Source organism: Astyanax mexicanus, chromosome 14 (assembly GCF_023375975.1).
Source record: "Astyanax mexicanus isolate ESR-SI-001 chromosome 14, AstMex3_surface, whole genome shotgun sequence".
Classification (NCBI taxonomy): domain Eukaryota; kingdom Metazoa; phylum Chordata; class Actinopteri; order Characiformes; family Acestrorhamphidae; genus Astyanax; species Astyanax mexicanus.
Genome location: NC_064421.1, coordinates 35,404,647 through 35,430,110, shown reverse-complemented (window position 1 = coordinate 35,430,110; position 25,464 = coordinate 35,404,647). Strand labels below are relative to the sequence as shown.

Sequence of the window (25,464 nt, the reverse complement as noted above, 5' to 3'; positions counted from 1 at the left end):
TGACAAGTCCACTTACAATACTTTTTTTGTGTGAATAAAACCCCATTCCTTTCATGGTAAAGTAACTGAAAACAAATTGCAAACTTTAAAACTTAACTGGCAGACAGAAAGTGCATTTAAGTATGTATAAAATAAATATAATTTCCACAATTAAAATAACACCTCTGAACCCACCACTGCACACAATATTCACAGTTAAGGTGGCCTCCTCACTGTTTAATATACTGCTTCTATGCAACAGACACAGTTGTTAGATTACTATTACAAAAGACGAAATGCAATTAAAATAAGAATTTGGAAAACACACATTTGTTCTTTTACAATGTTTTTATTTATCTTATTTACACATATAAACATTTTTTATGGCAATCAAGGTATTTGTCCTTGGCAGTTTGGCAAATAATAATCAAATTGTAATAATGACACTTAAAAAAATACTTTGGAAGTCTTTTAGTTCGCCAGAAAAAAGGAAAAAGAAAATATGGGGAAAAGGCTCATCTGCCTTGAGAAGTCCCAAGCAGCAGTTTATGCTTCAGTTTCAGATGGTAGGAGATCAAGAATGGAGGTAAAAGACTTGGGTCTTTCTAGAACTACGACAGGCTTCAGGAACTGCAGCTGTTTTATAGCCTTGTCACCACAGTCCCTCAAAGCCCTTTCCAAAATGAAGCGCAGGTTCTGCATAGAGCTGCACTCCCCTTTGGAGAGGAAGGGCTTGAGAGGTAATGACCGTGACCTTCTGCAACCAGAGATGGCGAGTCTCTTCTGGTTGTTCTCCTTGACTGAGCCGTTGCGTCTGTGAGGATCGCAGCAATGAAGAGGATCGGCTTTATAGCAGGTGTTCAAGACCGCCACTGTCCGTACCCTTTCACATCGGAGACGCTCATCCTTCTCTTGAATGAACTTCAAGAAGGAGGTCTCGAACCCCAAAGGCTTGTATGCTGCAATATCAAACGACCTTGGTGTGATGCTCTGTGCAACTTGATCTTTTTGAGCAGGTAGAAGAGGTGCAGCAGAAAGTGGTTCAGAAGGCTCAGAATTTTTCCACCTCAGGGGCTGCCGTGTTGGAGTCAGGTTTGCAGGAATACAGATGGTAGCAGGGACACTAGCAGGTGTGCTTTCTTTGCCCAAAGGCTCAAGCAAAACATCGTCAACAGTTATTCGAAGTGTAGAGGGCGGAGAAAGGTCAAGTGGTGGAGCTGGCACAAGGGGAGGAGCTGGAGACACAGTTTTTGCTCGCTCTTTGTGAGCTGGGCTCTCTTGGTCAGGAAGCTCGCTCGCTGACCCGTTAAATTCCCTACAAGGTACATCATCCCCAACAGTCTGCAGACTACTCTCAGGAGGTTGCTCCTTTGATTGTTCAACCAGCTCCTGCCCCGCTGTTTCATTTTTGATCGAATGAAGGCTCATCAGCAAAGAAGGGCCCCCGGGATTCTCCGGCTCAGTTTGATATTCCATCCTGAGGACCCCATTTGGAACTCTGGTCAAATCTGGCAAGGCAGACACTGCAGACTTCTTCTGTATCAGTTCTTCTAGCTTTTCAGCTGTGTAAAAAAGCTTGTCTTGGTGAATGCCTAACATGGTCCGCCGCATTTTGTGACACTGCAAATAGTGCCGAATCATGCTTTTCATGCTTGAAACCACAGAGTCACAATTCTGCACCATGCAAGGGTAAGCCACAGGTAAACAGCGATCTTGGCACATCTGCAAGGCCTCCTCAGGTGTTCGGTAGACAAATTCTTCCTGCCTTTTCCTGGACTTTAGTTTGACACATTTTGTACGTGGGTCCTCTTCTGGCGCTTCGTCAATGGGTTCAAAGCTCTCCTCTGCTAGACCAGAGTCAAGGCCCACATTGCAGCATTTTAAAGACTGCCTTAAAGGTAAACGCTGGGGGACCCTTAAAGACTGAGAAGAGGTGGAGGAGATGATCAGTTTCTTTTGGCAGCCACTGTTGGAACCATCTCTCTTGTGAGCACTTTGTAGACGCACCACGAGTGGAACAGAGAAGTCACAGCGCTTGTAGAAGATGTGCTTTTTGAAAGCGCTAAATTTGGAGAGCGAATGTGGAATAGAAAAAGGGCATGCAGACTTGAGGGGAGTCTGGTTCTGATGAGATTGGTTGGTGTGTCTCAAAAGGCTGCTCCTTAGGTGGTAGGTTGCAGTGCAGTTAGCAAAGGTACACTTGAATCTCGGAATAGGATCTTCTGATACCTGATGTTCCTTACGGTAGTGCCTTTGCAGACTAGACAGATGATTGAATAACTTATTACAACCGTTGTATTTACAACGGTTGCCATCACCCCCTTCCCAACATACCTGGGACGCATTGTAGTGATGTATATTTTGCATGTGGCGCAAAAGATTGCACCTCTTCATGAATGCAGCACCACAGCCCCTGTGCACACAGTAGTAGGACTTGTCTTCCTCTGTGGCATCCAAACATTTACTCCCTTTAGTCACCAAACGTTGACTTGCCCTCCTCTCCTGTGTGGCTCCATCTTCAGTAGACTCACCTTCTGGGCCATTTTTCAATGATGAAAAGTGATTACTTCCTGCTCTCTTTTCTTCCATCGAGATTTTTTCACTTTTCTCCATCTTTCCCACCCACACAATCTTTCTCTCTTTGTTAAGAGGTCCATCTTTCCAAGTGGAAACATCCTTTTTTTTCTCCTCAGGAACCTCTCTTGCTTTTGAAGATGCAGAACTTTGTTTGATAGCTAGTTTAGTAGTGGTCTCCACAGCAGGAGGTGGAACATCATCAATCTTTCTTTTCAAAGAGCTGTTTACTTGTTTGATATCTGCTATATGTTCATTATGCTTAAGGCGATAGTGTGCCTTCAGCTCTTTCCTTTCTTTGTAGCCCTTGGTGCAGAGTTGGCACTTAAAAGGCCTGAACTTGAGAGGATTAAAAATTTCCTTTTGTTTTACATCCTTCTTAGAAAATCCGTGCTTTGTTACATAGTGGTGGACAAGTGCATTGCTAGTAACACTCTGATAGCAGCAGCCATCAACATCACAAATGTAAGGCTTGCTAATGTCTGGGAAACCCAGATTGCTTTCTGTTGGGGTCTTATCAAAATTACCATCTCTAGTTGTAAGTGCAAGTTTTTGCCTAGTTGACGATTCTGCTTTGTGAGGCAGTTCTGCCGTCCACAGTTGCGCCTTGGAGTCAGGAGGTGGTTGTTGAGATCCCACTTCACTTTTGCTAGACGTTGCTTTTGCTGGAGACCTGACATTTGAAGCAGTGGGAGACGTCACCTGGGACACCTTAGATCCTGAAGAATGTCTTCGAGGATGGCGTCGAATGATGCCAGGGATGGCAGAATTAAGGCTGAGCTGACTAAGGCCTAGCACAATTTCAGTCAGCGCACCGAGGTCTGACTGACCTGTATGAGAACTGAGTTTTGCGGAAGATGCAGATTCACACCGCAATGAATCTGCAGATGACAAGAGAACCTTTTCTTGACAGGAGTCCTGACTGGGTGGCTCACATGGACTTTTGTGCTGGATCTTTTTATGGTCTTTAATGGGCATATCCTTCGAAGGACTTTCCTTTTCCAGTTCTTTGCAATCCTTACTCTCTTCTTTAAACTGGTCAGGATGGACAATTTTCAAGTGCTTTTGGATCTCTCTAGCTTTTCTAAAGGTCCTACCACATTTCTCTAGGCCACAGGTGAATTTGTTACCATCAAAACACACAGCAACACAAGTCAGTGAAGTCTTGGACTTGCATTCCAGCTGTTGTGAGGGTGAGAGTTTATTTTGTGCCGCATTAAGCAATCCGTTCTTTGACCCTTGGGACGTTTTACTATTGGCATCATCCTCTACAGCGGTGACCAGAAGTTTCCGCTTGGCTTTCCTCTGCGCCTCAAAGTCCTTTTCTGTGAAGGTGATGCAATGGGTGTCTAAGTGCTTCAGGAATTCCTTTCGACAGTAGTAAAACTTCTTGCAGCCTGGGTAGGTGCAGGTGTATGCTGCATCACGGAAGTGCTGAGCCTCATGGTGGTAAAGCTGACCCAGGTCACAGAAGGAGAGCGTACAGCCCTTAAGTTCACAGTGGTAAGACAGCCGAAAGCCGTGGCTGTGTTTGTGCACAAGGAGTTCATTGGTGGTATTAAAATGTGCACCGCAACCTGCAACCACACACATATACGGATGGTCTCCATAATGCACGTGGCGGTGATTCCGGTGGTGATGGGCAGTCATAAACGTCCTTCGACAGAACGTGCACTTCTCCCGTCTGTCTTTCATCTCCAAATAATGTTTAACGTTGGGGTCTGAATCATCGTGTTCGTTCTTTAGATGAACCCCCAAGTACTTAAAAAGCTTGAAGGTCTTTGAACAGTCACTGGCAGGACATGGATAAACCTCACGATCCTGAATCTTAAAATGTTTATAAATGTAGTCAAATGTGATGTAATCATCATCATCGTCTTGTTTTTTAGGCACAGAGGCGGCTTGCTCCAAAATGTGTTTCAACACAACTGGATCACGTGTGGACTGGTAATACATGACTAAAGATGGGTCCAAAGGTATCTGGCCAGGCTCTAAGTCATTTAGGTCATCCTCTTCTGTCTCAACATCAAACTCCATCTTCTTGTCTTCCTTTATCTCCTTCTTTTTAACCTTCTTCTTTCTCAAATGGCACACTCTGGTAGGCATCCGAAGGTGTTTTTTGGAATGTGGAACAAGGTCCTCTTTGCTATGAAATTTTTGCAGACACACTGGACATGTCCACACATCATTCATCAAGTGCTTTCTGGAGTGATGGAGGAATCGTGGCTCAATTACCTCTTTCTGGCATAGCTGGCAGAAGAACTTAAACTTCTGCCACCTTTTGGCCCTTTCAGAGGTCCAAAGCACTTCCTTCTTTGCTGATTTCTGTTGCTGTGCCTTCTTTTCATCCCCCTCATGCTGTGTATTCTCCTGTTGTTCAAAATGGCAGCATTCATCATTCTCAGTTTCTCCCTTTTTTTCAGCACCTTCCTCCTCTTCATTTGCCACCAGTTGAATATTGGACACTTCACTCAACACAACATTTTCTTCTTCCTCAGGCTCTAGTCCTAGCAGCTTAATGCAGTAGCGCTTTAAGGTTTTCCAGTCCCAGAACTCGGGGTCAAAAGGCCAGTGGGCTTTAAGTGCAAGCAGGAGCTCACATCGTAGTGAATTGGGAATAATACCACTCTCCTCATCATACTTTTGATCTGGACGCCTGTAAAGGTCCTCAAGGATGTCAAACACCTCTCGAGAGGGGCTTAGAAGGAATTCTGTGAGCTGGCATGCTCGCAGCACCTCCAAATCATCCAGAAGAAGACAGGCAACAGTTTTGCAGACAGTGGTTTTGATTTCTGGGTCTTCTTGTTTTGGAAGCTGAAGTGCTTTGACACAAAGCTCAACTGACACTGCCAGACCAAAGTGCATTGTCTGAAAAAGAGTGGGGGAAAAAAAAAAGTTTTTCAATAGGTTCCTCTGTGTGGACAAAAATGTTCAGCTATTTAAGAGGAGTTAATCAATAAGTAAATAGACAGCTATTCACCTCAGTTTGTATTACCCGGATGAGGAACAGCAAATGGTATACAGTTTTTGCTATGGTCCCAAACTGGAGGCACCGTTCTAAAAACGATTCAAGGGATCCATCAATTCTCCTCTGCAGCTTGCTCCAAAGCAGGGTCAACTCCCTGAAAGAAAAACATCTTATTCAATCTTTCACATCTCGTTTTTCATGCTCTTAACATGAGACAAAATCTCTTGGTTGAACATACTAAAATATGTCAAAAATGGTTAAAAATAAATGTAAAAAAAGTAATCATTTAAACACACCATGAGCAGTACAGGTTTTCATGTTGTAGCTGCTGGGTCAAGTATGTGGTGCAAAGGATGAAGGCTGTGTTCTCATCACCTTCCGTCTCCATATTGCAAATGATGTCCAGAACATCCTTGCCATCCAGCCTGGAGATCTAACCAAGAAGAAAGAAGTGTGCAATAAACTGTTATTAAAAACAATGTGCACCAAATAAGAGCAATCATGCCATGTCCATTAATTCGTTATTGGACCTGGGCCAAACTAGCTAAAGTGTTTAAGAGACACCAAGTAACTAAGGTTAAGACTTGAGCTGAAATTCACAAGAGTAAACTTGAAATCAGGAAAAAAAACAATTAATTCAACTGCAAAGTCCTAAAACAATTTCACTATAACACTCACTGTCAAAAAACCCTGAAACTGTACCTCAGAAATAAAACCATTTTAAATTCCTGTATTGGTTAACTATTATTTTTAATGAAATTAGTTATACATGTCTTTGTGTACAAAAAAAGTCATACAATGGCACACATTGAATAATTTTTACTATACGCTTCTCTGTTTATTGTATGCTGCTCAAAAAAAAGGAAACACTTAAATAACACAATGTAACTCAACAGAAGTCAACTACACTTCTCTGAAATCAACCTGTCCAGTTAGGAAGCACCACCGATTGTGAATCAATTTCACCTGCTGTTGTGCAAATGGAACAGACAACAGGTAGAAATTAGAGGCAATTAGCAAGACGACCCCTATAAAGAAATGGTTCTGCAGGTGGAGACCACAGACCTTTTCTCTGTTCTCCTCCTTTCTGGCTGATGTTTTGGTCACTTTTGCATTTTGTCAGTTCTCTCATCATAGCGGTAGCATGAGGCGGTGTCTACAACCCACAGAAGTTGCTCAGGAAGTGCAGCTCATCCAGGATGGCACATCAAAGCAAGTAGTAAGTAAGTAAGAAGTAGTAAGTAGTAAGTAAGTGGTAAGAAGGTTTGCTGTGTCTGTCAGCACAGTGTCCAGAGCATGGAGCAGACACCAGGAGACAGGCCAGTACACCAGGAGACATTGAGAGGGCTGTAGGAGGGCAACAACCCAGCAGCAGGACCGCTACCTCCTCCTTTGTGCAAGGAGGAACAGGAGGAGCAGTGCAAGAGCCCTGCAAAATGATCTCCAACAGGCCACTAATATCCATGTTTCTGATTTAACTGAGGGTGGTATGAGGGCCCGGCCCAACACCGTGCAGGGTAATTGGAATTTGCCAGAAAACACCAAGATTGGCAGATTTGCCTTGGGGCCCTGTGCTCTTCACAGATGAGAGCAGGTTCACACTGAGCACATGTGACAGATAACAGAGTCTGGAGACGTCTTTAGAGGGCCGCCCAGACCTCCATATGCTTGTCAGACCCATTGTGAGATCATATGCTGGTGCAGTGGGCCACACACACTACTGAGCCTCATTTTAACTTGTCTTGAGGAATTTCCACTGAAGTTGGATCAGCCTGTCATTTGATTTTTCACTTTAAATTTTGAGTATGATTCCAAATCCAGACCATCATGGCATAATTTTGATTTACATGGATTATTTTTTTATGTTAATTTTTTCTTAACGTATACCACTACGTAATAAATAAAGAGTTTCAACTGGAATTCATTTAGATCTAGGATGTGTTATTTTAGTGTTCACTTTATTTTTGAGCAGTGTATTTTAATACATTTAGAATGTGTTCTTTTCTGCTTCATGCAATTCCTATTTTTACAGACAACAGTGCAGTTAAGAAATGCTATTCACAGAAGTATATAGTGCACGGCTCCAGACTTCATGTCAGCCGCCCCAAACTGAAAATAGTCCACCACAATTTTTATGATTTTTTTTTTTTTTTTTTACATATCTAACTGCTGTATTTATTTGTGTATTTATCAATCATTTTGATATACATAGTCGCTCCTTTCTTTTGGATTTGAATGTAATATTGTGAGTTTATATTCATTCACAGCAGACTGACATGGTTATCCATCAGCCCCATATACAGTGGGGAAAAAAGTATTTAGTCAGTCACCAATTGTGCCAGTTCTCCCACTTAAAAAGATGAGAGAGACCTGTAATTGACATCATAGGTAGACCTTAACTATAAGAGACAAAATGAGAATTGTACACCTGCTCCAGGCTGGGAAGACTGAATCAGCAATAGGCAGCAGCTCTGTGTGAACAAATCTACTGTGGGATCAATAATCAGAAAATGGAAGACCTGCAGGACCACTGCTATTCTCCCTCAGTGGCTCCACGCAAGATCTCAGCCTGTGGGGTCAAAATTATCACAAGAACGGTGAGCAAAAATCCCAGAACCACACGGGTGGTCCTAGTTCATGACCTGCAGAAAGCTGGGACCAATGTTACAAAGGCTACCGTCAGTAACACACTACGCCGCGAGGGACTCAGATCTTGCAGTGCCAGACGTGTCCCCTGCTTAACCCAGTACATATCCGGCGCATCTGAAGCATTTGGATGTTCTGGATGAGTATTGGAAGAATGTTACATGACACCAAAGTAGAACTGTTTGGTACGAACACAACTCATCGTGTTTGGAGGAGAGTGAATACTGAGTTGCATGCAAAAAAAACACCATATCAACTGTGAAGCATGGGGGTGGCAACATCATGCTTTGGGGCTGTTTCTCTGCAAAGAGACCAGGAGGACTGGTCCATGTACATGAAAGAATGAATGAAGCCGTGTATTGTGAGGTTTTTAGTGCAAACCTTCTTCCATCAGCAAGGGCATTGAAGATGAAACGTGGCTGGGTCTTACAGCATGACAATGATCCCAGGCACACTGCCAGGACTGCAACAAAGGCTTTGTAAGAAGCATTTTAAGGTCCTAGAGTGGCCTAGCCAGTCTCCAGATCTCAAGAAAAGCTTTGGAGGGAGTTAAATCACTGCTCTAGAGAAGATCTGCATGGAGACAATGTGATTTTCTGTTGTTTTTTTCTCATTTTGTCTCTCATAGTTGAGCTCTACCTATGATGTCATTTACTTTTTCCTCCCCACTGTGTTTCCGTTATGTAAGCTTTCACACTAGCGCCACATTGACTAAGGTGATTGGCTCTATGTTATACTTAGGAAAAACTCCCAGTAATTTTTCGACCAGCAGGGGCTCCTCCTAAAATCCTGAAGGAGCTTTAATCCTATCCTGTAGGCTAATTTCAAAGTCCCCGGAACAGTGGGACTGTGCTAGTCTGGAGCACAGGTTGCAGAATAAGAGAAGTGATAAGAAAGCAGACTTGCACCATGCTCATCGCTCATCAGTTAAACACAATCACTACTCTACAGTCTGTATCCTTTTAGCACTTAAGGGGCATTTATTACAGAAACACGTCAAGATAATAAAAATACAACCAATCATAAAACCTCTTACCTCCAGAATAGCCTCCTCACTGGGCAGCAGCTGGCATAGTTGTGACACAAACGTTTGGCGAAAGGTGGCCTGTCCGAGCAGAAGGCTGCAGTTACCGCAGGCTTTAGTCAGAATCAAAGCCTTCTCAACCTCTCCAACTTTCTCCAGATGCTTGATCCTCATCTCTAAAAAGTCATCCCCCTCCAATGCGAGGTAGGCATTCACTGTTGAGGACAGTAATAAAAACGTCACCTGAAAGTAAAGTTTTTTTGTGTGAAACTGTGAGAATGCTCAGCAAAACTAACACTAAATACTGCTTAACAATTTAAAAAAGAGCAAAAGCTACTGATCATGAAATGTGTTGAGATAAAGTATAAAATTAATACTTGTCAATAATGCAGTAATAATAATACACTATAGCATTAGAACTTTAGACAAAACACTGTTGTAATGCATTTGTACTAGTTTATATAATTACAAATAAATAGTAGGACGATGTAAATAGCTGTTTGGATTTGATTGCATTCAGCAATGTATTGGTTAGGGGTGGATTCAGAGTTCTGCAAAACAACTATAAAACTTATGCATGACTATTTGGAACTTTAAAGTATCTGTAAAAATGAATAATAATGTAAATAAAAGAAATAGTCTAGATTGGCAAAATTGGATTCATATTAGTGGTGTCAATTAGAGAGTGTGGTAGAGAGAGTGTGGGAGTGTGGTAGAGAGAGTGCAAGAATGTGAGTGTGTGGTAGAGAGAGTGTGAGAGTGTGGTAGAGAGAGTGTGTGAGAATGTGAGAGTGTATGGTAGAGAGAGTGCGAGAATGTGAGAGTGTGTGGTAGAGAGAGTGTGAGAGTGTGGTAGAGAGAGTGTGTGAGAATGTGAGAGTGTATGGTAGAGAGAGTGCGAGAATGTGAGAGTGTGTGGTAGAGAGAGTGTGAGAGTGTGGTAGAGAGAGTGTGTGAGAATGTGAGAGTGTATGGTAGAGAGAGTGCGAGAATGTAAGAGTGTGGTAGAGAGAGTGCGAGAATGTAAGAGTGTGTGGTAGAGAGAGTGCGAGAATGTAAGAGTGTGTGGTAGAGAGAGTGTGAGAATGTGGTAGAGAGAGTGTGTGAGAATGTGAGAGAGTGTGGTAGAGAGAGTGTGTGAGAATGTGAGAGAGTGTGGTAGAGATAGTGTGGTAGATAGTGTGGTAGAGAGTGTGTGAGAGAGTGTGGTAGAGAGTGTGGTAGAGAGAGTGTGTGAGACTGTGAGAGAGTGTGGTAGAGATAGTGTTGTAGAGAGTGTGGTAGAGAGAGTGTGAGAGAGTGTGGTAGAGAGTGTGTGAGAGAGTGTGAGAGAGTGTGAGAGAGAGAGTGTGAGAGAGTGTGAGAGAGTGTGGTAGAGAGTGTGTGAGAATGTGAGAGAGTGTGGTAGAGAGTGTGTGAGAATGTGAGAGAGTGTGGTAGAGAGTGTGTGAGAATGTAAGAGAGTGTGGTAGAGAGTGTGTGAGACTGTGAGAGAGTGTGGTAGAGAGAGTGTGAGAGAGTGTGAGAGAGTGTGAGAGAGAGAGTGTGAGAGAGTGTGAGAGAGTGTGGTAGAGAGTGTGTGAGAATGTGAGAGAGTGTGGTAGAGAGTGTGTGAGAATGTGAGAGAGTGTGGTAGAGAGTGTGTGAGAATGTAAGAGAGTGTGGTAGAGAGTGTGTGAGACTGTGAGAGAGTGTGGTAGAGAGTGTGTGAGACTGTGAGAGAGTGTGGTAGAGAGGGTGTGAGAATGTAAGAGAGTGTGGTAGAGAGAGTGTGAGAGAATGTGAGAGTGTGTGGTAGAGAGTGTGTGAGACTGTGAGAGAGTGTGGTAGAGAGTGTGTGAGAATGTAAGAGAGTGTGGTAGAGAGTGTGTGAGAATGTAAGAGAGTGTGGTAGAGAGTGTGTGAGACTGTGAGAGAGTGTGGTAGAGAGTGTGTGAGACTGTGAGAGAGTGTGGTAGAGAGTGTGTGAGAATGTGAGAGAGTGTGGTAGAGAGTGTGTGAGACTGTGAGAGAGTGTGGTAGAGAGTGTGTGAGACTGTGAGAGAGTGTGGTAGAGTGTGTGTGAGACTGTGAGAGAGTGTGGTAGAGAGTGTGTGAGACTGTGAGAGAGTGTGGTAGAGAGTGTGTGAGACTGTGAGAGAGTGTGGTAGAGTGTGTGTGAGACTGTGAGAGAGTGTGGTAGAGAGTGTGTGAGACTGTGAGAGAGTGTGGTAGAGAGTGTGTGAGACTGTGAGAGAGTGTGGTAGAGTGTGTGTGAGACTGTGAGAGAGTGTGGTAGAGAGTGTGTGAGAATGTGAGAGAGTGTGGTAGAGAGTGTGTGAGACTGTGAGAGAGTGTGGTAGAGTGTGTGTGAGACTGTGAGAGAGTGTGGTAGAGTGTGTGTGAGACTGTGAGAGAGTGTGGTAGAGAGTGTGTGAGACTGTGAGAGAGTGTGGTAGAGAGTGTGTGAGACTGTGAGAGAGTGTGGTAGAGAGTGTGTGAGAATGTAAGAGTGTGGTCTGGTTCAGAAGATCCGGACCGAGACCACCTCTCTTGGTCGGACCAAAATCTGGTCCTTTAGTCCGGACCGTGGTTCGCGGCCCCTTTCACACCTGCTACTAGGGCTGAACGATTTTGGAAAATAAGCTAATTGCAATTTTTTATCTATAAATTGCGATTGCGATTTAAAATGCGATTTTTTTTGTCTTCTCAAGTATTTTTCAACAACAGAATCAATAAATCAATCTGTTTAATAATAAACAATGTCAGATTTATTTAAAGCACAGATAACAATAAAGCAAAAAAATCTATGCTTTTGCTTGAGAGTGAGAGAGAGTGCGCATTTGCACATCTGTGTCAGCAATTGATGTAACTTAAAGGGGACAAGAAACATTTCAGTTTGTACAAGTTTTCTAAGGGATTAAATGTAATTTATTTGGGGGGAATTTTTTATATAAAATGTTTACACACTAAATTATAATATATTTATGTTTGTTGCGTTTGAGCTAGGGCGCCGCCATGTTGCCCGTGCAGCACCGGTGACGTCACGAGGTTGGTTGGTTGAAGAGTCCAGGTATAAAGCTAGAGGAAAAGAGCTTGTTGTTTGTGGAGATTATGGATGAAGACGAACTAGGCTAACGTGGAGCATTTACTCAGAGATCTTACCCGTATAAACCTGAGCAGAACTTTTTAGATGCTTTTCTGAGAGCGAGACATTTTGGAGGTGTCTATTCTCTCTCTACTGGAGGTCCGTGCAGGAAGCCTGCAGCCCCTCAACAGCAGGTACTGCCATCCAGTAAACCAGCTAGTTTATATACATTTAGCTACTTAGCATGTAAAGTCCAGAGTTCATTAAGACAGAATGAAACGAACATGATTTAAGTGGATATTGAAACACCAAGGCGCTGTTTGGTTGATAAACCGTTCAGTTTGGAAGTTAGAAAGCTTGCTGGGTAGCTAGCTTCATCTAGTTAGCGTAAGTTAGTTAGCTAGCGATGGCTAGCTATGGTAAGATAGCAAGATAAGTAGCTAACGCTAGCTATGTTGTCTTTTAACTGTCAGTTTATCTAGACTTTCGATAAGTTACCTATCGGTGCTCTGCTGGGTGAGCGCGTTGTTTGGCTCGTTCCGTGCGGCTCACAGCTGCTGCTGTTACAGTTACCTCCAGATGTATGGAGGACCAAAACTGCCAAATTTTAAAATAAATAAATAAATAAATAAATAAAAACTAGTAAATCACTCAATAAAAGTAAAATGGTTGATAAAAACGGTAAAACAATTTCATTAATGTAAAAATAAATACATATACTTAAAAAGAAGTGTCTTAATAAATTATTTATGGATTTCTTTATTAACATTATTTAATTTTTATTTTGATTTATTTGTTTATTTATTTACATGACTATTTATTTCTGCATTCCTTTATTTCCCGATTTATTTATTTCTGTATTCATTTATTTCCCGATTTATTTATTTATGTTTTTACTTGTGCTTATATTATAATGAAGGGCGTGTTTTTTTACATACCGGCTTGGCAATCAAGCCCAGAGAAAGAGGAGCTGATGTGAGTAAGTTAGAAGAGTCCAGGAGCTGAAACGTTGGGGTGAAGGTCGGTATCGGATCTGCTTAGAGAGGCAGCTGCTCGCCTTGATGAAATGGATCAGAGTATTATCTAAGTGATCTTTATTAAATAATCTTTATAAATCTCATTCACTAAACGGCCACGTTCAGACCAAGTTCTTGAGCGCTAGGCAAATACATGTAAAACCTGAATTAGCGTTATGCTAGCGCAGGGGTACTCGAACTCCGGCCTGAATCCAAACCTAACTGAGGTGGACTAAGCATATACTTGAACGTGATCAACGTGATCGTAGTCCAGTTACGGAGAGAAAAATACTTAGATACACAGTACAAAGAAACGTTTTCCTAACAGTAGGCTAAATTCAACCGACCGAGCGTTTTCTATCTACACCGAAAACTCTAGTGCGCGTCTAAACCGTGTTTTACGGTAGCCGCGTGCACAGCGCAACCGGAGGAGCAGAGACTGGCGCTTCTCATGCAGAGACTTAAAATGGAACAGAAACTAGTTTTACACCTAAATAAATATGATTTGACGAGGTCTAATCCACAAATATACACCAGAAAGACCACTGCTTATATGTAGAAACCGTGTAACGTTTTGGAAATGTTTGGAGAGCTATTAAATAAGCAAATCAAATGGTTATCATATCGCAGCACTAAATTCTTAGAGATCTTATTCTCATGTATCCCAGATATATGTTTGAAGTGATATTACTGTATCATTTTGGAGTAATTGGATATCAAACTTAGGAAAAATGTCTATTTGTTTTTGCATAAACAACATTTCAAAGTCCTATAAAACCAGCAAATCAAATTGATATCCAATGGCACCAAGACAGCCTTAAAGAACACATTCCAAACTATTAATAACATGAGTAACACAGAATATTATTGTATAATTTTGAAGCAATTGGATACCAAACTTAGAAAAAAATATCTATTCAGTTGCTCGCCACTAACCCCTAGCACTGCAGCTAACCGGAGGATTCTCACGCTTCAGCGCTGCTAGCCACCGCCGAAGAACAGCTGTCCGAGGCGAGGTATGAAAGTGAAAGTAAATATTTCTCATTCCTCACCCTATTAAATTTCACTAATTTCAGTATTACTACACCCAGGGGCAATACGCTCTGCATTGAGTTTTGGTTTGGATTTTATTATCTATTGAGGAATTAATTTACGGTAGACTCATAGATTATAATAGTGAGGCGTTCGAGAACCAACCTCGTGTTGTCACTTCAGCGCTGGGACAAGATGGCGCTGCCATTACTTAAAAAAAAAATGACATTTAGATTGCTCATTATTTTAATTCCGCTTCACTGACAACTGTTAAACTTATCAGATTTGTTAGAGTGAAAATACATCTTGTGAATTAAACTAAATACTTGAAGTGTTTCATGTCCCCTTTAAAGTAGCTGAATGCATTCTTTAGAAAAGGGATATCCAAAATATCCATTGGGATGTATGGGAAATAAAGTGATTCTTGACAAAAGTACAAAAATAAAAAATAAACATATTTAAAATTTGATCATACTAAATTTATTTGTGATAAATTTGATCAAAGACAAGAGGCTACAGACCAAAAGCCACTGTCTGATAAATACTGTCCTGCCTCCTCTCCAGATGATCTAAAGCTTTTGTAGGCCAGTTAGGATAAACGATGTAACACCACCAACCCTCATCTTCATCTGTGGGTTGTCCGGTAAGCAGGGCAACAAGTGCTGGGTTACTCCATGCCCCGCCCTCTCCTGTGATCTGCAGAAGAGCCTGGAGGTCTATGCTCCCGTACTGCAACATGGCTTCATGTGCGGCCTGCAGAGAGACATTTCAATCTGGAGTCAACGCTCCATCAAACCTGTAACAGCAACCACTTCTGGAATTAAGTCCATAAGTGAACAACTTTGAGAGAAATCTAAACAGTCTTTTATTGACCCATCACTCCGCAAATAGCCTAATTCTTAAGGTGCACATAAAATGTTAAATGCATTTATCCTGGTATGGTTCAATATGAACCCTTAGCTTTGTATTCCCCAAAAAAAGAACCAGTAGAACCAAAACAGAGCTATAAAACAGGCCAATTAAAAAACACTGAAACTGGTACACCAAATCAATATAAACCCTACCTTCCAGAAAAAGAACTAGTCAAAAACTGAAGAAATGTTCAATGTGATGGCGACTTTGTGAAAGTAAGTTGCTGTTGATACTGGAGAGAAACTATTCACTTCCATTCACTGGGAAGCAGGCTTAAGTTTTTGGAAAGCAGAGCATGGCTTGTGTCAGTGTCCGCAGAAGGAGAACTCAATCTCTGAACACAATAAAGCAAAACGGCATCTTAGCTAGGTTAAAAGCAAATGTGTGAAAAGTATTGACATTCATTACTTAGGTAGAAGTATAGATACAAGGAATTAAAATACTTCTGTAGAAGTTGAGTTTTTAACTCAAGCTTTTACTCAATTAAAAGTACTGGACTCAAATCTACTTAAAAAGACAAAAGTAAAATGTACTGTAAGAGAAAAAATGCCATATATTTGGGAGGAACAAGGCTTACTGTTTCAGCTGCATATATGCCCCTTAAACTAAATGTATTTAGTACAATGCAAATTGTAAAAGACAGATTTTCTTCTATAAGTCATTGTTTTTATCACCACTTTCAGTTAAATACATCATATAGCAGATGAACACAGTGATACTTGAGAAGTGAAATGAAGTTTATAGGATTTATAAGTGTGTAATAATTCTTTAAACATAATTAGGCAGGTGCATAAAATTGGACACCCCTTTCCTTTTTATTGATTTGAATACATTTACCACTAATTACTGGAATACAACATTACTTTGGTAAACTCATTGACCCTTAACCTACATACACAGGTGAATCCAATTATGAGAAAAGGTTAAGGACTCAATTGCAAGGTTTTCTCCTCTTTGCATCTTCTCTGAAGAGTGGCAACATGGGAGCCTCAAAACACAACTTTCAAATGACCTGAAAACAAAACATCATCTTGCTGCAGATGGAGTCACTGTGCCTCGTTCAACTGTTCAGCGCACTTTACAGGCTGTATGGGAGAGGAATGCAGAAGACTTTTCTGCGCCACGAACAGAGTCGCTTGAGGTATGCTAAAACACATTTAAACAAGCCAGCTTCATTTCGGAATAAGGTGCTGTAGACTGATGAATGTATTTTTTTTTTTTTGTTGGGGAGCCCAAATTTATGCACCTGCCTAATTTTGTTTACAGAATTTTTGCACACTTTCTGTAAATCCCATAAACTTCATTTCACTTCTCAAATATCACTGTGTTCATCTGATATATATAATATATTTAACTGAAATTGCTGATCTGAATAGCCAGTGATTTATAAAGGAAAATCCTGAAAATGATCAGGGGCGCCCAAATGTTTTTTATACCACTGTACTTGGAATATTTTTATTAGAGTTCTCTTGAGTCTCTGCACTGATCATCTTCATACTAGGCTACATACGTCTGCCATGTTCTTGCTGGCGTGACGTGTGCAGGTGTGATGCATCACAGTATAAACCAATAGAGTGTCGGAATGGTATATGTTTATGCTTCTCTACATCCAATCACAATCAGATTCACTCTGGATTTATCTGGACAGGTTTTGTTTTTTTGAACGATTCAGATAACTGTGAAAATGTAAGCAGAAGTAAAAAATTACCTAAATTTATTACCCCAGTAAAGTACAGATAATAAAGTACAGATCTCAATAATTTCACAAACGTTGAACACACTGTTAAGTGTAGTAGTGTGCAGTTTGGGCAACAAAAGCTAATTTAATTTAAGTAGTTTCAGCTTTCATATTTAATACTGTGTTGAATATTACGAAAAATTTAATTTTAATATTAGAAAAGTAAAACTTTGCTTATACTCATGTTAAGAAATCCTGCAGTGCATACAGCCCAAATTGTGACTAAGCCTGTCATTTCTGCTTTAAAAGAAATAATCACAATTAATAATATTAAAGATCATTTACACTATTTGCCACTAATGTATTAATAATATTCAAGCATAATAATTTACTTTCAAAGAGCAATACACATGATTACTAAACACGTAATAGAATAAAAATATATATTTTATCCACACAAATAAAATCACTATTTTAAAACAGAACATACAGCCAACTTACTGGCTTAATAACAAGCTCAGAACAAAAGAGATCATATGTTTAAAAAGTTGATAGTATAATTATTGTGATAGGCCTAGTTATGAACAATCAAAACACAGCAGACATTTCTCTCACCTGCACAGAACCATGGAACTGCAGCCAGGCTTCGAATGGGATCTCATTCTGAGGCACAGAGAGAAGCAGCTCAAAGCAGCTCCTAAAACAGGAGAAGAAAAGCATTATGAAATGCCTCTAAATCTAGGAAACTTGATTACAAGTGATCAGTGGTGAACCATGTAAATGTTTGGAAAAAATAATAAACAAAAACAAACAAATAAATCATGTTAAAAAAAAGGATACTCCAGTATGAGCTGTAAGCTTACTCTGTTTTTTGTTTCAGAAGCTGATGCCACTGACAGATGAAGTATTTTCTAAGTCATTGTATTAGCCAGTGCCTTTTGTTTCGGTGCTTTTTCAAAAGAGCCATAATGGATCACTTTTGAAAACCAAAAGCAACTAAAGCACCTTTTACAGAGGTTCTATACTACTGATTCCCCTGGAGATGTTCCACCCTTGTGAGATTAAACACATCTGGCTCTGACTTTTAATGCCTCTAGGGTCTTCATTATCTATACCCAGGTTCCTTCTAAGACCATACAGCCAAAAGAAGAGAACTATTTTAGGAGCCTTTATTAGTGCAATGTACAATATAAGTGTTCAATAAGCTGAATGCTTTGGTGCAGTAGTCCAAATTCAGCTAAAGTTTTACCCACAGCTGACATGCATTTACACACAGCTCGCTTAGGCCCTGTAGAGAATTACTGCAATACAACAGGACTCCCTCGAAAAGATAAACATGAACTCATTATTGACACCATGCTTAATAGCAGGCGTGGACTGAAGGGGATAAGAGAATGAGGTTCTGTACAATGGTAAACCAGTTTTGAGACTCATTAATCACCTTCATCTTTACGGGTTAGTTTTAAGGGTTAATGTTTGAAAAATTTGTGTGTGTTTCTAGTACTTACAGTGCGAGTCTCTTCAGCACAAGAGCAACACTGGGAGATTCAGCAGTGAGGTGTGGCCTCGCTGCTGCAAAACAGTTAATGGAGAGACAGTAGACCTCCAGCAGGGACAGACCATGCTCCACAGAGTTCCGACTCCCAGCAAAGTGCATCAGCGCCTGCACACAAACAGAATACAGAAGAAAATGATGAATTAGCTCCTTCATTACCTTATTCAATGTTTTTCTTTATTAAATGTTTTGCCTACATTGTAGATTAATATTAAAGACATGGAAACAGTTAAGGGGCAGATTTACGTATTACGTAGTAAACAAAAAACAAAAAAACAAACAAAAAAAGTTTGTCCTCCACAATCCCCTGACCTAAACCTGATTAACTGAGATTGAGGTGATTTGGGATGGATCTGGAGCTTCACAGCCTGAAGGAAAAGCAGCAACTATTGTTCAGGAACTCCTTCAAGACGCTGAGAAAACTATTCCAGGTACCTCTACCCTCATGAAGACACTGAGATTAGATTTCAGATTCTGTCCTCAAAGATAAATGTTCAACTTTCTAATCTAAAGAATCTAAAGTATAAAACATATTCTGTTTTTTTTAACACTTTCTGTTTACAAAATAATTATGCATGTGTTCCTGTAGAGCTTTAATATACTCTTCAATATTACATTTACAATGTAAAACAAAAAAAAAAAGAAAAGAAAAAAAGAAAGCACATTGTACGAGAAGAGATGTGTCCAAACTCTTGACTGGTACTGTATAATGTACATGCCTCGGTTGCAGCAAGGATGAGAGGGGGGATTTAGGTACTAGTCATTTTAATTAAATTAAACCAAATGGTTTAAAATAAAATACAAAACAACAAATACAAACTGACTTGACTTCAATTAACTGAAAGGAACAAGAAATAAACTAACACAGAGAACCAACTGGGCACAACCATTAACAAATACCACCACGACCAGACAAAGGAACACTGAAACAAAAGGGCTATATGTACCACATTTTTGCACTATAAAAGGTGCACTTAAAATATTTAAATTTTCCAAAGAAATTGTTGTTGCATCTTATTATCCGGTGCGCCTTTTGTATGAATTTTACAAGTCAGGTTGTAAGGAGCAGTAAAGCCACTCTACTGAAGTACAGCGTTATACATTTTAGTTTTCCAGTACCGGGGCTGGAGTAGCATTAGCCGCTAACCACCATTTTCACATTCAGAGGTGAGTATTATTGGCCTGTAAGCTGCTGCTAACCCTGGCTAGCACAGCTGGAGCAGCATTAGCATAAGCCGCTAACTGCGCTAGCTCTTTCGTCACTCAGATGAGAGTATGTCGGACGGTAGCCTGCATGTTTATCGTGTTAAAACAATCTGTGTGGGACGAACCGCAAGCTAATATCACCCTGGCTTACCGGAACAAGTTTACTTTTAATAAACAGAAGTGCTTTACTTACCCAAATAAACAGTTTAAAAAGGAGAACTCTGTGTAGATTAACATCCAGCACTTGTCTTTTTTATTACAGTTTTGTTTACTTAGCTTAGCTTTACTTAATTTAGTCACCACATATATATCACAGTATTCTTCAAGATTCTGACGGTCTTAAGGTGTATCACGGTATTTTTATTATTTTTTGCATGACTGGCCTTTCATATAGGTTTGTGAGTTACTGTACTGCTAGGAGTACATATAATATAAAACACTAAGGCTTCAAATTAAGGCTTTGACTACTATTGGTTTACTTTGTCCCGCAAAATGAAACAATATATAAAGAAATCAGACTTTATCAGAAAAACATCTGAAGAGTGTAAACAATAGACCTTAAAAATAGATACCCAAACTAAATTATTCAAAGAGATATTTCTCAAAGGCTCTATTGCACAAGTAAGACACAAGTTTAACATCAATTTACTATATGTTATTATTGAAGCCATTAGAGCCATTACAGTATTTAAATCACAATTCCACAATTCCCTTCTTTCTCCAGTAACAAAATACATTCAAATAATCCTTTGAGCTACAGTATTAATATATTTAAAGGGCTGTAGTTACTGCTCTATTTAACTGGGATAAAAACACTCCTACATTAGAAACTGCAGCAGGAGGTGTTCTGATTTCTCTCCAGGCAGGACAGAGCTAGACCAGCGTTTGACTCCACACGGCTGCGTGTGCTTCTCTGTCAGTTCTGTTCTGCACAGCACTCTGCAGCGCCTCTATCGGTGTGGCTGTATTGGAGAAGTGCATACCGGTTCTGGTTACCCCCGCGGTATACCGAATAAACCCGTATACTACCCAGCACTAGTTAAAAAACAAGCAGACAGGAAAAGCACACAGACAAAGGAGAAAAAACATAGAACACGACAAATGTGTGACAATACATCAGTAACCATTCACTTTTGCTAATATGTTTCTCTTAGTATGTAAAAACTGGGTAAAAACTTAAACATGTTGGCTTCGTTTAAAAACATTCATGTTTTCTGCAAAAACATTTTTTAAATACTTATATTCTAAATCCAAACTCTAAATATTCTTGACCATTGAAAGTTCACTGCTCTTTTCAAGGGTGTAACTGAATTATTTATATATGCTATATATGTGATATTACATTACCTTATTACATTAATCACATCTGTGGCATTATATGGTCCTAAAAAGACAATAATATACTAATATAAATATTTTGTTATTTCTGGGACAATATAACAAGGAAAATGTTATTCTGACAAGCCTAACTTATGTTCTCAACTACAGCAGTCTACAGCCTTCATTACACACACTGCTACAAGTAGGCCTAATTGTCAGGCAAACTCATTAAAAAATTATTCAATAAAATATTTCCAATTGCAGACACCGATCAGCCACAATTTAGAAACTGCCAGCTGAAGTAAACAGTTATCACTGATGATTCAGTTCTAATAACTCCCGTCAAGGCAGTGAAAATTCAGTTTGTAAAGTCGATGTCTTGACTTACAAAAAAAAAAGGACACGTGTAAGAATCTAAGAAACTTAGAAAACAACTAAACTTCTTCCAACTAAACTAGTGTAACTTTTGCAAGCAAATTGTTGTGGTTAATCTTCTCTAAAGCTAAATTATTTACTTCTCTGATTTAGTTTAAATCAGAGATCAACAATGATAGCAAGAAGTTTTGTTTCTAATTCATCACTAAGACAAACAAATTGTTCTCAGCTGGTCTCAATAATGATTTAAAAATCCACCTCATTGTTAGACCGAGACAAGTGTCCGAATTCAAGGTCAAGGCCAGGACTAGACCGATACTTTGCGTGTATGATATTGAAAACAGTCAGGAACAAACACAGACTAGAGTAATACTTGTTCTCATGGAGTTCCCACCTCACAACTTATAGGACTCACTGCCAACTGCTGCCAACCTTAGTCTTAGTGTTTAAGATAACACAGGACACCTTCAGAGAGCCTGTGGATTTCATAGTCAGAGTGGAAGGACTGTGCAACTCTGCAAGCCTGACCTTTCCTTAAAGTACTATTTAAAAGACCAACCTCATATTACAACATTACGATTGTTAGATCAGCGTTGAACCTAGTTGACCCTCAGAGTACATCCTCCTGACACACAGATTAACAAGCTGCTTCATTAATGAGCCAAGAGTACCAAGTCCTTTGAGGCTTTGAGGAGACTCCTGATAGAACACTTCCACTTCACTCCATCTTTGCTATGAGGAACTGATTGGACCTCAGGGATTAGAGAGGGTTCTCCTCAAGCACTGTGTGATCACCCTTTGGACACACACACACACACACACACACACACACACACACACACACACACACACACACACACACACACACACACACACATACACACACACACACACACACACACATACACACACATACACACACATACACACACATACACACACATACACACACATACACACACACACACATACACACATACACACACACACATACGCACACACACACACGCACACACACACACGCACACATACACACGCACACATACACACGCACACATACACACGCACACATACACACGCACACATACACACGCACACATACACACGCACACATACACACGCACACATACACACGCACACATACACACGCACACATACACACGCACACAAAAACACACACACACACACAAAAACACACACACAAAAACACACAGGGAATCCCCTTTGACAAATCATTCACCTACATAATAATAGAGAGACAGGTCGATGGGGGACAAATATCACTCCATATTTAACCCTGCAGGATATTCTTAGGCAGGTTTTCAATCCCCAGAGTATTCCCAGACCTGAAAACCAGATCTAACCAGAGCATCTGAGAGAGATTTCAAGGACATTGGTTTAAAATATGCTTGTCAGTTTTGGAAAGTGCCTTGTACTAAACTGCACCGAAAATGGCATACTCTGACCTCGTTCCAGGTGCAGACCCAGTTTGTGTTCCTGGATGTTGTATGCTGGCAGGTCATTGGATGGCTATCATCGGTTCAATTACTCTGGTAAATAATATCTGAACCTTTAATCCATTTTGAAGTTCTAGATTTTAAAAGACCCAGACTAGAGACCCCCTGGACCTGGATAAGCTGTCCTGTAGTGTCTAAAGTAAACCAAACATTAATGATGCTTTAACGTTTTATGCTAAAGGTCTTCCAGGATCTTAACATCATGTATGTGCATGTTTACTGCACTTGGAAGATGCTCTTATCTAGGACCACTTACAGTTCAATGACACTACAGTTGCTCTGCTTAGTGTTACAAATAATACCCAAGGACTTGGGTTGGTACTTAATCTTACAAACCAACATTGTTGACATGTATTAAAGAAACGCATGCATGTGAGCAGGAAATGTATTCATACAAGCTGGTAAAAAGGTCACTGACCACTGATTACAGCGTAAAAGTAAGTGAAGACTGCAGAACCACTGCACCAGAACAGTTAGATTTAAAGTGACCTGCCCATAAAACTCAAGAGGCGTTTAGGCTTCAGGCCTGTATAGAATTATCTAACCACTATGTGCTTATACTTTGTGCACATTTTTGGACACAGGTCATCTGCTAAACGCATGTGAAGATAAAACACTAACATGCCATTAGCACGGCTTCTGCCATATCACATGAAATATCAGGTTATGGGTTAAATGTTTCACAGCAGGGCTTAAAACACCTGGAAAATTAAAATTCACCAAATTTAAAATACCTGTGCTAAACGCCTCAGCAAAAGCAGAAGCAATGGGACTTATCCTAGCGGTAGCCTTTTCTACAAGTTCCCCAAAGACCAAATTCATGGGGAACCATCAAGAGAGCACAGCACTTATCAGGACATATGCCTGGCGCTGGATGCTGAACGCCTCAGCAAAAGCAGAAGCAATGGGACTTATCCTAGCGGTAGCCTTTTCTACAAGTTCCCCAAAGACCAAATTCATGGGGAACCATCAAGAGAGCACAGCACTTATCAGGACATATGCCTGGCGCTGGATGCTGAGCTGGAGCGGTTGCCACAGCAACACCACGGCTGCTGGTAAAAGAGAGCTCCCAAGCATGTCATAGTAAAGCTTGTTTCCATTTTGTTGCTCCTTTTGCTGAGATCTCAGCAGCTTTTTTGTGGATACTTTTGGAGAACTTCTCTCTTAGCTTGCACCAAAACAGCCATGTGTGTAAGCGCATAATTTAAACATATTACGAGTGCAGCCACAGCAGTACTTTATTAACTCAGTAAGATCAAAAATAGAGATGTTTAGAAGGTAGAAAGCCTTTTTCACAAACTCCGTTGCATGCTTTAACCAAGAAAATAAAAAAGGTCACTAAAAGATCCTGGCCTAAATGAAAGGTTCCCCAAGTGCAAGCATACTATGTACTAAAGCATAACACACACTCACACTTCTTGCTCAGCTATGTGGACAGACCAGGAAACTCCACTTTGAGACTTGTAAAGAGGAACAACAGTCCTGCTTATCTATCTTGTGAAGAAGCAAAAGCTACGTGACCAAGATCACACTCACACTCACACACACTCACACACACACACTCACACTCACACACAGGTGGGGCACAAAACGGAGGGTCCTAAGAAAAATGTAATGAACTTGAAGAAGAAAAAGAAAAAAGTTGCACGTGCATACACCCGTAACTCCGTAACTTGCAGAGCAACCAACGAATAAGCATGCAAATAAATACATGGATTAAAAATGTATAAAATGGTAAGTTTCCTTAAGGCTAATGCACCCTGGAGATAAAAACATACAGTCGCCCCACCCCACACTAGCCAGCTGGCTGACTGGCTTGCTTGCTTGTTCCCTGCATCCACAAAAACCGCAGGCTGCTGTGTGCAACTAAACATTCTGTATAAACGAAAATGGGCAAAACTGCAATAGCTGCAGCAGAGGCTTATTTAAGTGCAAAAGGTAGCTACTGTTTGTATGAAGGGGGTGAGGGGTGGAGGTCTTCCCCAGCTACTCAAACACTCATTTATATATATATATATATATATATATATATATATATATATTTATATATATATATATATATATATATATATATATATATATATATATATATATATATATATATATATATACACACACACACATTCATACGCGTGTGCATGTATGTATGCATACATACATACATACATACATACACGCCTGCCTGCTTATCTATCAGCCAGCCTAGCGTTGGATTGGCTTTGCAACGTGAAGCTCCTTTAAAAACACGGCAGTCTGATATTCCAGATGTTCTGCACACTTCAACACTAAAGCAATGTCTGCGCGCGCCCGCAGCTTTTCCACACTGCACTGCACCGTCCTGTTGTTTTCTTTCTTTCTTTCTCTCTCTCTCTCTCTCTCTCTCTCTCTCTCTCTCTCTCTCACCTGGCAGAAGTTATCGCAGTACTCGGTGGAGGACTCCTCGGACACGTCGCGGTGCCGTAGCCCGGCCTCCAGCTGCTGCAGCGTGGCCTGCAGGCTCTCCATGGCCCAGAAGGCGTCGTGTTCGGCCGGGCTGCTCCACTCCGCCTCCGCTCCGTCCGCCATCTTCAGCGCGAGCCACGGCGCGTCCGCAAA

The 25,464-nt window shown here is 40.6% G+C and overlaps 1 protein-coding gene across 1 annotated transcript; it reads right to left on the bottom strand.

Moving 5' to 3' along the window:
* Positions 1–308: 308 nt before the first annotated feature.
* On the bottom strand, positions 309–25,464 carry rlf (RLF zinc finger). The gene is made up of 8 exons (XM_022672714.2): positions 25,273–25,464; positions 18,405–18,559; positions 17,512–17,593; positions 14,924–15,059; positions 9,204–9,406; positions 5,818–5,954; positions 5,534–5,675; positions 309–5,421 (listed from the first exon to the last, which is right to left on the bottom strand). Exons 1-8 carry the CDS (start codon positions 25,432–25,434, stop codon positions 526–528), a joined length of 5,913 nt encoding a protein of 1,970 aa, XP_022528435.2. The 5' UTR covers positions 25,435–25,464; the 3' UTR covers positions 309–525.